This window comes from Podarcis muralis, chromosome 1 (genome assembly GCF_964188315.1).
Source record: "Podarcis muralis chromosome 1, rPodMur119.hap1.1, whole genome shotgun sequence".
NCBI lineage: Eukaryota > Metazoa > Chordata > Lepidosauria > Squamata > Lacertidae > Podarcis > Podarcis muralis.
Genome location: NC_135655.1, coordinates 82,051,413 through 82,069,348, shown reverse-complemented (window position 1 = coordinate 82,069,348; position 17,936 = coordinate 82,051,413). Strand labels below are relative to the sequence as shown.

General features: G+C 45.1%; 1 protein-coding gene across 2 annotated transcripts in view; it reads right to left on the bottom strand.

The window, feature by feature from the left end:
• LOC114601534 (apelin receptor) overlaps window positions 1–11,616 on the bottom strand; it is a 492,419-nt gene extending 480,803 nt beyond the window's left edge. The window contains exon 1 of one of the 2 annotated variants that reach the window (XR_013394010.1): window positions 8,645–11,616. Coding sequence is in view for 1 of the 2 variants with exons in the window: in XM_028738768.2 (XP_028594601.2) it covers window positions 10,220–11,338 (1,119 nt within the window). In the remaining variant the exon portion in view is untranslated. Of the gene's footprint in view, window positions 1–7,525 lie in introns of those variants that run through there. The other variant, XM_028738768.2, reaches the window with a different exon arrangement.
• Between the last annotated feature and the right edge of the window lie 6,320 nt (window positions 11,617–17,936).

The following is a 17,936-nucleotide window of genomic DNA, read 5'->3' as shown; positions in this document are numbered from 1 at the left end:
TTCTTTTCTGTCAGCAATGGCCGTGAGAGGGGTGACTGAAGAAAATGGTTCTTTGCTGTGGACTGCTGCCCTGCTGGTAAGCGGAAGACCTTAGACCCGGAGCATTGTCCATCAACGCCTAAATAGACTTCAAAACAGTCTTTATTTCCACCCCCCACCCCCGGTGCTGTTGGCCTGCTTAGATCAATTAGCCTGGCCTGAGGTACTTCTGAGGTCTTCTTAATTGCCTTATTAGGTGTCGGTAGGATGTGTTTTTTCCTTTTGCCAAATGCTATCTTTAGTATGATTCCCATAAGCAACTGTCAAGTGTTTGCTGTTTTGCTTGTGTGCAAAAAAAAAAAGCAGCACCTCAATTAACCCAGCTGTAGCCTTCAAACTTTTCTTCAGATAAGAAGCAAACAGCAAACAAACACTCCCACAAGCCCAGCTTTTATATGTGTGGGCAGTAATTGCCTGACTAGCCTCATGGGGGCATGTTGAGGTTTCATCTAAACATATATTTGCAAGCAGAATCAGGTGAACTGGCATCTATTCTTGTTCCTTAGCAGTCATTCTTTTTGCCCCACATTCCTACTCCACACAACAAGGGGGCAAAGTGAGGATGGGGCAATTCTAAGGGGTTGTCAATGTGGTGTCCATGTGCTCACAGAGGCCATCTTTGCTGTCCCCAAGGTACACCCCTCCCCTCACTGAAATTAGAAATTTGGAAGAATCATTCTGTGGTAACCCATAGAAGAGGCTGTTGTGCTGCGGTGGTGGGTGGGTGGTGCCCACAAAAGTTTCTCATGTTTGCAAATCTGACCACAGGCCCAATAAGGTTGGTGACCGCTTGCTCTACACTTTTCACATGGGGTATGGAGCTAGTCTTCTGTGGCCGACCATTCAGTCAAAGCGATTTATCACACAGAGCAGGAATTTGGTACCGCAAGATGTGATGATGCCACCATGTTAGACAGCTTTCAAAGAGGATCGGAAAGACTCATGGAGGATAAGGTTATCAATGGGCATTGGACAGGATAACTATCTGCTACCTTCAGAATCAAAAGCAGTGTGCCCTGGGTTACCAGTCAGAGCAGCAGGAGAGGGTTATTGCCCTCATGTTTTGCCTGTGGGCTTCTCACAGACATCTGGTCAAAGACCACTTTAGGAAACACGATATTGGCTAGGTAGGTCTTTGGTCTGATAATGTAGAGGGGGTTTCTCATGTTCCTATGGAGGAGTTTTATTGATAATGGCTTATCCAGTCTCTGTCCCTCAACTACTCCCACTCTAAAACGGGAAACAGAGTGAAGGCAGCTATTTGCCAAATTGGGGTGGGGGGAGAGTATGATAGGCACTGAACCACAAAGTAAGTCAAAGACACAGGGAGTGAGCCCAGATTAAAACCAATGGAAAATATGAGGAGCCAAGTATAAGCAGTTATACAACATGTTTAAACTAGGGAAGAAAAATGGGTTTTCAGACCAAAGCTCACAGTATGAAAGACACAGATAGGTAGCCGTGTTGGTCTGCCATAGTCAAAACAAAAAAATTCCTTCTAGTAGCACCTTAAAGACCAACTAAGTTAGTTCTTGGTATGAGCTTTCGTGTGCATGCACACTTCTTCAGATACACTGAAACAGAAGTTACCAGACCCTTCTATATAGTGAGAAGGTGGGGAGGGGTATACACAGCTATTCACAGCTATCTGCCAATCACCCTTTCCCACCACCCTTCTGAGTAATACCCCTCCCCACCTTCTCACTATATAGAAGGGTCTGGTAACTTCTGTTTCAGTGTATCTGAAGAAGTGTGCATGCACACGAAAGCTCATACCAAGAACTAACTTAGTTGGTCTTTAAGGTGCTACTGGAAGGAATTTTTTTGTTTTGAGTATGAAAGACAGTTATTACAGAATAAGGACAACCTATAGTCTAAAATATATCAATTACTGCTAGAATGGGAAACAAAAGATGAGCAGGTTAAAGCTTCAGTGACACACTGGGCAATGGATATAGGGCATAACATAGATCTAAAACTTTGGGAGAAACTATGGAAGAACGATTTGAAATTGACTGCATGAGACGCACTGAAAGAGAATCACATGAAAATGATCCATAGATGGTATTTAACTCTGGGTAGATTGGTTAAGATGTATAAAGTAGGATCAGATTTGTGTTGGAATTGTAAAGAAAGGGAGGAAACCTTTTTTCATATGCGGTGAGCATGTAAAAAGGTTAAAGAGTATTGGGGAAAGAGTACTGGTCATCACTGTCAAATGGAAAGTTTTATTTGTTTGTTTGGTTGGTTTTCCCCAACCCCAGTTAACTTATACACTACTTTTCAGCCAAAAGCCCCCCCAGCAGTGAACTGCACAGCCAAGTGCCATAAAACCAAACCAGCAAGGTTAGCGTCCCTAAACAAAAGGATTAAATGTATTATTCGATGTAAATACGTAGTTAAATAGTTATCTGTAATCAAGAGGTCACATAAGCACTGAGGTAAATTGCCTTTTTGATAAACAGTCGTCTGGCTTAATCCCAGTCACCCAGAGAATGCGGAATTACGTGGTCTGGTACCCACAAGTGCACTTGTTGGCTTCTGAAAATCCCAGGGGTGGCTATTTTGGCTAGTACGCTGCCTTTTAGAATAAGCCCTGTCTCTTGTTACTAGAATCAAAGTGAGAAAACCAGGATAAACATTTTATTATTTTGCATTGATTCACATGGTATCCCCTCCCTCCCCCCCAACCCCACCACCGCCATTAAAGATACTTCATATTGCCATGTTTTAAGGCCAAAGAGCTCACTCTGCACGTGAAGTCTGATCTTGGCATCTGTTTCAGTCAGAGAAAAGGGAATTAAGGCCTTGCCATGAAATTTTCTGACAAACTCTGTCACCAGGGATTCCCAAACTGGTCTGTGGGCCACAAGCTTCATTCAGGTGGTCCTTGACATTTCTGTGGATTTGGGACTGAAGATGGGAGATGGTGGGATGGGAACTGGGAGCCACTGCCTAACTACTTAGCAGTTCAGGTTTAACAAAGTCTATTTTATTTAATTTGCGAATGCTGAAGCTTTGGGCGGGAACTCTGCCTTGATCTAGCAGTTCAGATTTTAAAACCTTTGTTTTATTTTAAGGAGAGACTATTATACAACATGCTGACTCTGCTTTGATCTAATTGCCAGGGACGCAGTTAACAGAACTCCAGGAAGAAATTAACATTTTGCAACACTTGAAGGGGAAACTAAACAGAAGGAAGGCAAAGTAAACAGATCCAATTTCAGGGACATGGGGAAGTAAATCAACCTTTTAAAAAAAACAAAAAAAACTCACTAATCCACCACTCAAAGTGATCCTGTTGGTAGTTTTGGTACATTTAGGGAAGGCTTGGCTGCAACTTTGTACCTATTAAAATTTCAAGATGCAGCCCAGAATCCCCACCTGTCCCGAAGCAACAAGAGAGGGACAAAAGAGTCACTGTGCCATCCCAACGCTGTCCCTTCATTATTACTGTTGTTCTCACTTCTCTTACACTGTAGCAAGAGAACTCCAGGTTTACCCTCAAATCAATGGATGCAACACCTTTTGTAGTCTTTCATTTCTTCTTCCTAGACATTCGTAAATATTACCTTTGTCTCTCTTGCCTCTTCTATAACAGCATTTCAAAACTAAACATATCCATTTTCCTCAACCGTTATTCATTTAACTTGTGCGCCAAACCTGGAGTTTATTCACTTATTTTTGCTCTTGATGCAGCTAGCCATTCACGGGCAGAATTCACTTAGCAAGTTCCATCAGCCAAAGCCCCTCTCCTCCCCCTCCCCCCACACACCCTTCAAAATTGTCTCTGCTTTTCTCTACCTGTAGTTGACTTGATAGGGTCCTGATGACAAATGTATCACAGAGCTGCCAGCTAGAGGTTTAGCACCATTTGCCCCTCTTTATTTTCAGGACAGGGAGACTACAAAGGAAGAGCTGAAATAATTAGGTGGATTTGTTGGGTGAGAAGAAACGGACAGAACAGCAGAGGACTTTTGAGAGCCAGTTCACACAAACATGCACATCACTGGCTGAGCAGCTGCTGAATGTGTCAACTGCTTGTTTCCATGGGTGAAACAAGCACTCTTCAGGTGGTGGGAAAGTTCTTCCATTGACGGATGACCTGATGCAGCTGTTTCACACAAGCAAAGCATCAACAGTGGATTCAGTTATTATGCCTGTGTTGAAGTCATGCAGGCTAGATAGAAGTGAAAAAGCTGCATATCCTCCGCCGTTTGATAGTGGCATTGCTTACGGTCATTTTGTATGTCCACGTTGCTGTTCGCCTTGCTCCCAGTTTGGGAAAAGAGTAAATCTGGGAGACCATGTAACTCACCAGGTGATCTTGGGCCTGCCTCTCAGCCTCACCAACCTCGCAGGGGTGTTTTGGAGATTAAATGTGGAACTGGAGAGCCATGTGCATTGTGCAGCACCTTGAGCTCATTGGAGAAAAAGGTGGGATAGACATGCCATAAATAATAAACAATAAATCTTTCCCATAGGAGCATCCATGTGCTTTCCCCAAGAAATATATAGCCCAGCCTGCACATTTCTCCCTGGCCCTAATACTCAACAGATAGCAGAAGCTGCCGTCAGGGTGATGCGCCCAAGGCATGTGGGATGTCAGGATAGTATTGGTATAAAAGCAGCTTGTGATGCTTGGACTCACATAGGCCAGGGGAACTTGATAAAACAGCATGTGCACTGATGCTCCTGTATCAATTATTTGGTCACTTTAGTGTTATGGTGAAGCAGTCAAGTAAGTCAGATTCATCATCATCTGTTGAACACAAAGCACAGGAAGCTGCCTGATACTGACTCTGTTCATTGGTCTATCCAGAGTAGTTCTATTGACACTGAGTGGCAGCAGCTCTCCAGAATTTCAGGCAGGTGTCTCTCCCAACCCTACCTGGAGATGCTGAGGATTGAAGCTATGAGCTGCATCCCCAATCTACTGATCTAACCTACTGGTGTGCCCGCTCCAAAGAATTTTTGAGAAGCTCTGTTAATTGTGTCTTATGACACATAAAGTACCATTTTAGATTTAGATTTAACCAACATACCCACTTTAATTAGCACACATCTCACTCCCAAAATAAGTTTTACACTCAAAATAGTTGTGGTAGCAAAGTTCTGAAAAGGGGGGAGCATGGTGGCAGTCAGATAGGTACAGTTACAATGCATTTCCATGCATCTCTGCTCAGAAGAGAGCCCCACGGAGTTTGATGTAACTTACTCCCAGGTAAGTGGATGTGGGGTCACAGCCCTCTCCATCAGCTAGCTGGACAGCGGGAATAGGGGAGAGTCCAGCAATGAAAGAAGGAGAAGGCTTCCACTTGTCCCATGCTTTCTAGGTAAAGGTAAAGGTACCCCTGCCCGTACGGGCCAGTCGTGTCCGACTCTAGGGTTGTGCGCCCATCTCACTTAAGAGGCTGGGGGCCAGCGCTGTCCAGAAACACTTCCGGGTCACGTGGCCAGCGTGACGAAGCTGCTCTGTCGAGCCACCACCAGCGCAGCACACAGAAACGCCGTTTACCTTCCCGCTATAAAGCGGTACCTATTTATCTACTTGCACTTAGGGGTGCTTTCGAACTGCTAGGTGGGCAGGAGCTGGGACCGAAAGACGGGAGCTCACCCCGCCGCGGGGATTCGAACCGCCGACCATGCGATCGGCAAGCCCTAGGCGCTGAGGATTTACCCACAGCGCCACCCACGTCCCTAATACTTTCTAGGCACGAGTCCAAATTGTTTTCTGCTTGTCCCAGTGCTTTCCCAGTGAAAACCCACTCTGTTAAATCAGAATAAACATCAATCTGCTGAAAACCCGGTTGATGTTTGCTTTGATTCAGCACTAAAGAGTGAGTTTTCTTGGGAGAAGTCTGTGGGATAATCAGACATCTGGGAGCCCTAAGAGACATCATTGGTGTTTGTGACTGATGAAAAGCATAATGGTGAAGAGTAAGAGAGAGTGACACTCTTTGGGAATCTGAAAGTGGAAAGTTCAAGAATTCTGTAGTGAGGACACTGGGGCGTCTAGCAGTTATTTGCACTCAGGCATCAGTTTTTATCTCTTTTTGCATTTTGAATGTTTGGTTTCCCTTGCATCTGGCTCCAGCAAGGAATCTTGTAGCAGAGCAAACTAGATTGTTTGAGCTGTGGCTTTGTCTGGGAACATTGCTCTCTGAAGCTTTCTGCTATGTTTCTGCAGTGGGAGGGAGCAAAGAGGGCAATGCCACCATGGATGGGCAAGTCTTCCCCTAAAGCATCCAGAGGAGAGGTGTGCATATGGACATCTGGGTGGTTCCAGATACAATAGGCAAGCACCAACATGATCCATAGGCACTAAACACCAGAGCCAGTGCCTTCGCTATATATGTAATTTGAGCAATTAATGTGCATAACAACCAGACATTATGCACATTAACCAGGCCTCATGGAGAATATGCACATAAAAGGCAACTGTGCACATTTCCCAGTCAATGTACATAATCTCCAACAGGCCTTAGGGAATGTCCATATCTCAGCCGAATGTTGTATATTCTCCAGACATCTCCAACAGGCCATATCTTGACTGCATTTTGTATGTTCTCTGGGCAATATGCATAGTCTCCAAGAACCTCCCCCCACACCATCTCCTGTTTAGAACTGTGCAATCTGCACCCACCCACCCCTGTTACCTTTTGTCCCTCTTCCCCCCCCCATGAAATACCCTCCCACTGATCAGCTGAGGAAGAGGAAGAAGGATGAGACCCCATATTATTAACATTTTTTCTGGCAGTCTATTCCTCTTTTCATCACTCTCAGCTGTTCTCCAGTCAGCTGAGCAGCACAGGGAGCAGCACAGGAAGAGGAAAGTTTTAAATCCTGCCCCCCAGTGCTACTATCAAGCTTGTGGGAAAGCTTAATAGCAGCATGAGATCAATCATAATAAAATTCAAAGAGGAATTTTAACCAGATTGCCCTCTCCTATTCTCCTTTCTGCAGTCTTTTCAAGGCTTTAAGACAAGGGCATTGACAGCTCAGAAACACATCACATATGCATAATCCAAATGAGGGTGTGCACTTTCTCTGTCCAAGGAGAAAGAAGCTGACACACACAGGGTCACTTTAGACGTTAGCCAAAATCAAGTGGGAAAGCTTGTTCTGGATTGCGTGCTTTTCAGGTTGCAACTGGAGGTGGGGTTTCATGTTTAAATCCACCTATCTAAAACTTTCTCTTCATCTCGAAAACTAACATTCCATGGAGAATTGTTCAACCTCATATTCTCCCTGAAATGCTACCTTTCTATATCCGGGGAGGTTTTTTAAACATGAAACCTCCCACCTGCACCCTGAAATGGTACAATTCAGGGGAAGTTCTATCACTTGGTTCTGTTAAATGCATCACAACCTCAGTCAGCAGCACGTCCTCTCCAGAACGAGAGCCATCTGCACATCTATTTTTACCACTGGGAGAGAGATTCCCCTCCCCCACCCTGCCCCAGGAAGACAGCAAAGATGTAGATTTCATACATTTTAAGATTCTTTAATTCAACAATAGAACATTACACTCTCAGGTGGGAAATGAATTTGGATTAGGCAGGATAAAAAAAATAATGATGATGAATACTTTTGTTTCAATAGGATCTATACAAAAACATTTGCATTTCCCAGTTCGCTATTCTTTATTCAAGCAGAGTATTTGATTGCTAAAAGCCGCTTTCCAGTCTGCAGCACTTGCTAAAAATTTTAAAGGTCAGCAGAAATCTTATACAAAAAAAGTTTAGGAAATTAAACACGAGTCGTTTTTAAAATAATCATTCAGATATAAAAAAATATAGCAAGTGAGAGATTCAAACTTTTTTTTTGCAATTTTGTCCTAGGGTCTCTAGATTAATAAGAACAGAGAATGCATTTTTAAGGTCATTTCATACATAAACCTTTTGCCAACAGACAAATTCCTCAAGGTTTGTTCATAGCTTGCAGAGAGCACAGTTACAAGCTTTCTCTACACACTTGCAAGTCTTTGTGCAAAAGAGTGTAACTATCTGATATGTACAGCTCCACTATATGTGTAGACAGGTACACAGACTGCACACTTCTTGAATGCAAATGTGAACACGCCTATAATAGTGTTCTGGAGCATTTTGCTGCATGGCTCAATATACTAAACTGGAGAATGAACACAAGGAAATTATCAGAAAGTTGCCATTTGGTCCCAACCCCCTTAAAAGGGAGCTCATATGCAATATTAACTGCATTTTGCCATTTCTGTTCATATTGCCTGCAAAGGGGGGGTTCTGTACACATTCTGGGAGAAACCAGCTCCCAGTGAATTGTGGGGAAAGGGGGGGATTATACCATAAAAAACTGAAAACCCAAGAAGTCACTCCTACTAAACCATCCATAATTGTGTGTGTGTGAGGAAGGGGAGATAGTTTCTCACACCTCACATCTTTCCTTCACATCTTGTGGCAGGAAATAAAGTGGGAGGGGGTGTTAAGGGACAGGAAAAGAGGGAGAAGAACAAAGGGAAGGGCAGCCTGGTATCTGTTCTCAGTGCATCTTATAAGGCACATTTCAACTACAGTGGTACCTCGGGTTAAGTACGGTACTTAATTCATTCCGGAGGTCCGTTCTTAACCTGAAGCACCACTTTAGCTTATGCGGTCTCCTGCTGCCGCCGCACTGCCGGAGCATGATTTCTGTTCTCATCCTGAAGCAAAATTCTTAACCCGAGGTAATATTTCTGGGTTAGCGGATTGAGTAACCTGAACCTTATGTAAGCGTATGTAAGAAGCGTATGTATGTATGAAGCGTATGTAACCCGAGGTACCACTGTACAGGGGAGCAGGCCGGAGACCTCTGTCCATGGTGCCAGTCCTAGTGCTGGATCTTAAAAAGGATACATTCCTTGAGCTGTGGTCATTTTGCTCCGGCAGAGGTTTAGAGCAACTGGGAGCTGTAAATCGATCACATCCCCAGGTGTCTCCTGACAAGAAGAATGAATTGTGTGGGTGGGGAAACTTCTGAGGCAGGGAATCCTGACCAGAGGCTGGCTCAGACAACAGCAGCAGCAAAAATAAAAAAAAAAATAACAACAGCCAGCTACAGATAATAAGTTATTACTCCCAGGTTTGTTGTTATTTAGGGAGTGTGGAGCAGAATGAATTATGACATTGCTGCATTGCGGGGGTTGGACTAGATTGTAGACCCTTGGGGTCCCTTCCAACTCTACAATTTTATGGTTCTATAACCAGGGGAGGGGGGGGTTCACCATAAGCTAAAAATCCTTACCCAAGGTTGTAATCCTATGCTGCTTACTTGAAAGTAAGCCCAGTGGAACCCAGTGGGACACACTGGATGATCCTGTCCTGATTTAATTGGAAATGAGTCCCGTTAATTTCATGCGCATGGGATTGCTGCCTTTCTAGAATGCCCAGGATTTGCCTAGAAGTTATAGGCTGACTCCTCGGTGATCAGACCATCTGTGCAACCCCAGTTATGCCTGCTCAGAAGTGTGAGTTCGAGGGGACTCGTTCCCAACTATGTGTGTGTGGGATTGCAGACTTTGCTTGCCTCCTAAGACAGCTGGTCCCCTCTTAAGGAACTCATCTCTGCTCCCTCTTTCTTGCTGCCGTGCTACTGGAATGTCAAGTAGCACAAATTAAGGCAGATTTGTCTTTGCACCGTGCCAATAAAAAGCACAGATGTGCAGAGGGGGGGACAGAAGCAAAACTGTATTGAAAGTGCTATGGAGCAGGAGACAGAGCCAGTGCCCAGCAAAGTTATGTTTCAGCACCATGACCTGTATTTTTCACTCCAGAACAGCTGGCAGAGCTCCTAATTGTTCCTTGGGAGCTTAGCTCATCCCATCACTGCAGGATATTCCATCTTAAAAAGAGGTCAAGTGGCAAAGTTAAACATGGATGTTGGACCACATCTCCCATCACCCCTGACCTTTGGGCCATGATGGGAGGTGGAGTCCAGCAACAATTGAAGACCACCAATTTTTCCAGCTCTGGTTTAGGGGACGAGGTGGCGGGCAGAGAAAGACAAAGAAAGGCAGAAGGGGGTGTGAGTCAGAAGGGGTAAGGGAACCCTGAAAAAGATAGTACAGCATTAGAAAGGAAGGGCCCACAGAAGAGGGTGGAAAAGAGGAAAACAGAGCCCCTTATCTCCAAAGTCCTTGACATTTGTATGCGGCGTAGTCCAGCTTTTATCCCCGGAGCAGAGTCTCCTGGCTGTCGGGGCACTGCTTCTCCCGCTGTGCATCTGCTCCTTTCCCCAGGTGGTTCTGGCTGTGGCCGGAGGAGTAGCTGGCCGACTTGTCCCCACCAGATCCTGCCAAATGCCCTGGGCTGCAGCAGAGGAGGGCGGCGCAGGCCTGTCGGAAGCGGGGGTCAAAGAAGGCGTAGAGGAAAGGGTTGAGGCAGCTGTTGATGTAGGCCAAGCAGCTGCTGTACGGGTGGAGGTTGCTGAGGAAGGCGTGGAAGCCACAAGACAAGGGCATCACCCCCCAGTCCATCAGCATGTAGATGGTCTTCACAAAGTGGAAGGGCAGCCAGCAGACGGCGAAGGTGGCCACCAGGACGATGATGATGGTCAGCAGGCGCTTCCGCTTCCTCAGCGCTTCAGTGCGCTCCTTTCGGAAGTGGCCGGCAATGGTGCGGGCAATGAAGAAGTAGCAGGTCAGCATGATGGCAAAGGGAAGCACAAAGCCCAGGAGGGTGGAAGACAAGCCCAGCCCTGCTTCCCAGACCTGCTCGGTCTCATCGGTGGCCACACTGGAGAAATTCATGTAGCACGTAACTTTGTCTGTCCCGGTGAAGACGGTTGTGCTCCGGAAGATCATGGCTGGCAAGGCTAGGAGGACTGCCATGGCCCAGAGGGTTAGGGTTACCAAAAGCCCACTGACCTTGGACCTCAGCTTGGCATTTGCGATGGGGCGGACGATGGCCAGGTAGCGGTCAAAGCTGAGCCCAGTGAGGCAGAAGACACTGGCGTACATGTTGACAAAGACCAGGTAGCTGCTGAGCTTGCAGGCAAAAGAGCCAAAGGGCCAGTCGTAGTCCAGGATGACGTAGGTAGCCCAAAGTGGCAAGGTGACCACAAAGGTGAGGTCGGCCACTGCCAGGTTGGCAATGAACGTGTCTGCAGACCGCCGTTTCTCCTGGCCTCCGCAGAAAATGGTCCATAGCACCAAGCCGTTGCCGGTGGTTCCTAGGAAGAAAACCAGCAAGTAGATGGAGGGAATCAGGATCCTGGATGAACTCCAGTCCTCGTAGTCACACTCCAGAATGCCTGGGTAGCTGTCAGTGTCGTTGCTGGACTCCATGCCTGCTCAAGAAGGAGAAGGTGGAAGAGGCCTCTCTTCCAATCTTGTAGAATCCTTCACCAATCTGGATCCACTCCGTACAAGTTCCTTCCTTGTTGCAAGGAGGAAAAAGTCCCAGGGTCTCAGCTCATTTGCCTCTCCTGCGCCTCCTTATCACAGCTTTAGGCAGATCTGGCCAGGGGCTTGCTCAGCCTGTGTGTCATCTCCTCCTCACTCTCACACACACACTCACTCAGGAGGCTGCAGTTCCTTCCTTGGGATTTGTCTTAAAATCCAGGCGACCCAGCCCCCTTTCCCACCCCTCCCTTTGCTTTCACTCAACATCCTTATGTGAATTGGAGGACTTGACCCCCTGCAGTGCTGGGCAGCTCCATCTGTCATTTGTATCCACCCACTTGCAAACAAACCATACACATCCTCTCATCCTAAACTCTCCAGAGCAAAAAAAGAAAGAAAGAAGGGGGGGTGGAATGCAGCTGAAGTCCAACCAGAGATGCTGGTGGGTGCGGGTGGAGGGAAGGCTCACTGCCCCAGTTCACAAATGCCTTGCTAACCTGATCTAATTTGTCTGTCAGTTTCATCATGAGCCTCTCTTAGTTTTAAGAGCAGTGCAACAGGGAACAAAAGGGTGCCCAAAGCAAAGAAAGCATCCACTTACGTCAATCCTACTTAGATGCAGTAATGCTGTATTTATTTTGAGTGGCATTTGTTCATGCAAATAGGTTTGGTGGGGTCGAGGATAGTGTCACGAGTGAGCTTGGCGGATGCAAAACCAATCTGAATTTTAAATAGGTTCTGCTTGGTCCTTGGGAAGGATGGAGATAAGCTGGAGACAAAATGCAGATGCTGCTTATCCTTCCAGCAACTTCTCAGCTTACGTGATTGGTCCCAGAGATGAGAAAAAGAAGGCTTGGGGTGTGCAGAGTATACGAGATGCATTTCCAAGCTTTAAGGAGGGGTGGGATTTACAGGGGGCCCAAACATTTGAAGAGCGTCATTGATCTAGGAACTCTCTCCCCACAGTCTAGGCCAGGGATAGGGAACCTGTGCTGGCCCATGTTGTAGGACACAATCTCCCAACAACCCTTGCCAAAATGACCAGAGGTTGGCCGCCACTCCTCTGGACTAAACAGATTTATCTGTTCTGCACCTCTGAGATCAATAATGGCATCGTTTTATTTTTTAAAAAAAATAATCCAAATAGCTTTTTATTTAAAAATATTGCTGCAATCTTGAATTAGAACTTTGAAATCAAGATCTTTTCTATTTTTCCAAACAAAATAATTTATCTGAAATCGGCTGTAACTGATGTGGGCAGCAATCCTTGCCATCTCCGGCACCAGTCATTTAATGCAGTAAAAGTTTTCCTGCAGCAACGACATCAGCTGTGAGTGGCATATGTATGTTGCATGTGCTACTAAGGAATCCAAAATGAAGTTTGTTAACTAAATGGTGACTCCAACCAGACACTACCCGGTAACGTGATGCACAGGAGAAAGAACGGTGGTCTCTATAGCCTGCTAACTCTCTTTCTAATATGAGGCTGCAGAGTAAAATATTTGTAGGACCACAAGTCTCATAAAATGGCAATGTCCTCATACTTATAGGAACGCGGGTGGCACTGTGGGTTAAACTACAGAGCCTAGGACTTGCCGATCAGAAGGTCGGCGGTTCGAATCGCCATGACCGGGTGAGCTCCCGTTGCTCGGTCCCAGCTCCTGCCAACCTAGCAGTTCAAAAGCACGTCATAGTGCAGGTAGATAAATAGGTACCACTTCGGCGGGAAGGTAAACGGCGTTTCCGTGCGCTGCTCTGGTTCGCCAGAAGCAACTTAGCCATGCTGGCCACATGACCCGGAAGCTGTATGCCGGCTCCCTCGGCCAATAAAGCAAGATGAGTGCTGCAACCCCAGAGTTGGCCACGACTGGACCTAATGGTCAGGGGTCCCTTTACCTTTTACCTCATACTTAGGGTAAAAACCAAAACAGAAATTCCATGTGTTGATTGGAAACAAACTGACTTACAAACCTTTGATTGAGATGAATACAAATATGGAGAATCTGGAAGAGCTTTGAGAAAGAGTTGCAGGAAACCCTATCAGACTCAGCCCATGAAATGGTACGTCTGACCTGACTTGCCAAAAGGTCATATAAAAAGTCTACTCTGAAGACTAATTTGAACCCAGGTCACAGGAGATCTCAGGACAAGACCAGACCCTCTTTGCTAATAGTCAACAGCAGCTACAATCAATTTCTTTGAAGTGTCTACAGTAGTGCCATTGCTTATTGGATTTTATCTGCATTCCCAACAACATCTGGCTTATTGTACTAAAAAATGGCTTTTGTGCTGACCAGAATGCCATGCCTTATGGTCACGTATGGCTTTGGTGTTTGATCTCTCTCTGATCATTTTATCTGCTCTTTGTGTTTTGCTGGTCTGCCTGATAACTACTGATATCTGTCCTAGTCAGCTTCAGTTCTCTTATGTTTATAGTGCATGCGTTGTGATACCATCTGTATAACAAGACAGCCTCTATGCTGTTTAGGCTTAAGTTTTCCTCCCTGAAATGCTGGACTTCTCAATTGCTTAAGAAAACTAGGAAAGAAGTGTACTTTGATCTAGTTAAACAGACCCGGAATGCTTACACTATCTTGACTGTGATTTGCCTGCCTTCAAGGACTTCAGGGTGGTATACAAATCTTCTCCCCACCCACCTCCATTTTATTCTTACAACAATCCTGCAAGGTAGGGTATGGTGACCAGTCTAAGGTGAGCATCATAACTAAGTGGGGGATTTGAACTTTGGTCTTCCCAGTCTTCATCCAACCAATGCAACACACTGCCTCTCTCATTGTTTCACTCTGGAAGGATTAACAACAGATATCTGCTCAGGTCTACAGATGGGAAATTAAAAACAAGAAAGCATGTCTGGGTTAGTCAAGGGAGCAATTTCCCCAAATCATGCAAGCCATTTGTTGAAAAGTAGAAAATCATAGTGAGCCTGTGTGGTACTGATGTAGCAGGCCAGCTTTGATGATCATTAAATGATCAAATACCATTCTTGTTTTGGAAAACATTCTGTCTAGATCCTTTTGCCAATGGGTAGCCCATCTCATTCTCCTCTTCACATACCAGGGAATAAGCATGATGTCATGGTTAGTGGGAGATCCAAGTCTCCAGCTGCAATAATATTTAAGAGTTATTTAGCACAACTGAATCATACACCTTTTTTCAGTAATTCCGCAGTATACAAGGTAGGTCAGAATCATTAGCCCTGTATGGCAGATGACCAAGTGGCTGAGCCTATCAGTTTGCCTAAGGCTAACTAAGTAGTGAGTTCATAGCAAAAGGTGACATTTGAACCATAGACTTCCTGGTTCACTGTTCACGGCCCCCTTCCAACATTATCAAAACCACTAGATGAACTTGGGTATCAGTATATTATGGTGTGATCCTATACTAGCATCAAAAGAAGCCCCATTGAGTGCAATGAAGCATATTCCCAGGTAAGTGGGCACAGTGATTGTAGATCACTAGGTAGCCCTTGGGAACATCATCATTTCTAGAAAACATATCCACTTCATGTGAGGAACTAGCCAAAAATGCCAAGCCTCTCTTTTGCCTCATTTGAAATGAGAACACGATTTAGAATAAACCTCGATATGTGTGCTTCACATACGATTCTATGGTAGGCAAGCTATATATTGTGAAAGCTCATCAAGGAACTGTGTGGTTCTTCAGAAATGCTAAGCCATGAATGAATTTCCATGGAGGACATTATGAAACTCTCACATGGAGCGGATCACATGTGACAAACACATAGGCTTGCACATGTACACACATCCAAATTTATGTGTAGGAAAGCCAGTTTAGGTGATAAAGCCTTCAATATAATGTTTTAAAACACACAGGCAACTAACTGAAAGCACTGTTTTCACTAGCCTTCCAAAAGTTTGGGACTACAACCACCAGCCCAGTCAGCATGAACATTTTGTTTTAAGTGGCACATAGATCACATCAGGGTAGCCTGTCTCTTGATGGAAAGGACATTGATCCCAGTGCTTCTGGGTCTATACTGCTTCCATATTGCATAAGAACATAGGTGCCTGCTGGTCAGACAGAGGGTTTATTTAATCCAGCATTCCATTTTCCACAGTGGCCAATCAAATGCCTCTGTGAAGCCCCCAAGCAAGACACGAGAGCAACAGCCATTTCTCATTCATGCCCACCATCTTAAGTTCAATAAGTGTATTTTGACCTTGGAAGTTCTAAACGTGTTCTACATAAAGACTACAATCTGCTATGCTCCATCACCAGCCTCAAGGTTAAAAAAAATTGAGAGATTTCATGTTCCAGCGTTTCTCAGAGTAACTCCATACAATCTAACAGACTTTTATCTCCTGAAATTCAGAAGCTACTACTAGTCAGGGCATGTCTTGGGAGTCAAGGAGGCTGGAGGAAGAGCTGTGCAGGTGAAAACAATCCCATCCTATTTTAAAGAGGTTAAAGATGTGTCATAATCACGTCTGACGCTTGAGCTATTCAAAGAGACACGGTGGAGCGGACCTTGACTTCAGTTCCTGTACCAGAAACAGGATTATTCCGAGAATCTTACAAACAGCATTTTTTCACCCCTAAATTGCTATTTCAAGCCTGTGATAAACAGGTAGGGTAGAACAGCAATTTGATCAGCAAAGAGCAGTTTTGTAAAGGTGCCAAAATTTCAGAAACCTACTGAGTCATTACCACTTTACAGTCTAAATAGACTCCAGCAGATCTTTCTTTATCTTTCTGTTCAAAACTTTTAATTTTAAAAACACAAGAACTTCAGCTAAAAAAATAGAATATGACTGACTTCTCAAAGCACTTTACATATATGCTATGTGAGAAATCATCAAAACAGCTATTTAGGCCAGCGGTGATGAACCTATGGCCCTCCAGAATGTTGCTGGAATAAAATTCCCATCATTCCTTATGACTGCACTGACTGGAGCTGCTGGGAGATGGAATCTAAAAACATCTGGTCAACCACTGGTTCCCCACCCCAGCAAGGGACATCTTTCTTTCCACCTCCAAGATTAAAAAGCATATTGGGGGTGATATTTTGAGCTGGGAAATTGCCAGAATAAAAATGGTTAAGCACCCTCCCATCTGTCTTTCTCACACCCCACCTTGTAGCCTGCCCAGACCAAGTTTGGCTTTTAAAAACAATAATGAATGGAGAGGGCTAAAACTGTTGCTGCCACATCACGTGTAGTTTGGAGCTGAATGTTGGAAGACCCAGGACAGACAAAAGGAAGGACATCTTCACATATTGGATTCACTCCCACAAGTAATGGGGGCTACCAACTTGGATGGCTTTAAAAGGCTAACAAGGGCTACTAGCCATGGTGGCAATGTTCTACCTCGACTAAAGGAGGCCACAAGTTTCTGAATACCAGTTGCTGGAAACCAGAGAGAATGCTCTTGTGCTCAGAGGTCCTGCTTGCAGGGTTCCCAAAGGCATCTTGTTGGCCACGGTGAGAACAGGATTCTAGACTGGATGGGCCACTGTGCCTGATTCTGCAGGGCTTTCCTTATGTTAGGGCTGGTCCACACTTCTGTTTGCCCCATGCTTTCAAGAGATTTTTCTTTGTCCCACCACTTTCCCTGAGAAAACCTGCTGTTTACTGCTAAATCAGAACAAATATCCATTGGCTTTTCTACAGATTGACATTTGTTTTGATTCAATAGCAAAGATTGGGTTTTCCAGGGGAAAGCAGCAAGGCAAAAGAAAAACCTCTCATACCCATGGCTAGAAATCATGGGACAAATGGAAGGGGGGGAAATGGAAGTGTGGAGAGAGCCAGGGGCTTGATTAAGGTCACCTAGAGAGCTTGTGGCAGAGTGCAAGATTGGTCCTGGTTCATCTAGCTCAATCTCATAGTACTGCACGTACTCCCAGACTCTGAAATATCTTTTAAATTAAGTCGATGGATGAGAGTAGCTTTTCTAGGAAAACAAAAGGTGTGCATGATGTGACTTTATCATTACTATTTAATATGGGTCTGGTATTGACACAATGTCAGATGTTAGACAGCTTTGGGAAAAGCAACTCGTATTTTAAATTGCAAATTCCAGCCAGGTCTAATCTAGAAACTGGCGTTACAAATCAAGCTCAGAGAGGAAGGATTGTGAATTTGAGAGTGGCACAGATGAAAGAGTGGGGAACAGACACAGCAAGAGGGGGTTAGACGTGACTATGCAATAAATAAACTCAGAGAGCAGCATCTCCCGTCTCTGGTGTTCCCTTTGATTCCATGCTGCCCAATCTCTCCCGCCATGCCCTGGTCAATTACCTTATTAATACATACAAGCAAGTACGACCAAGTAACTGCCCTCAGTTTTCCTCAGAAGGGGGGGGGGACTAGAAATACCTGGGGGTATCATATTTGAAAACTTCACCTGTCTAAAGCAGCCTTCTCCAACATGATGCCCCCAGGCATTTTGGACCACAACTGTTAGCAGCAGCAGCAGCCAGCACGGCCAGTGTTGAGGGATGATGGGAATAAGTGTTTGGTTCAACAACATCAAGAGAGGGTGGTACCTGGTTGGGGGA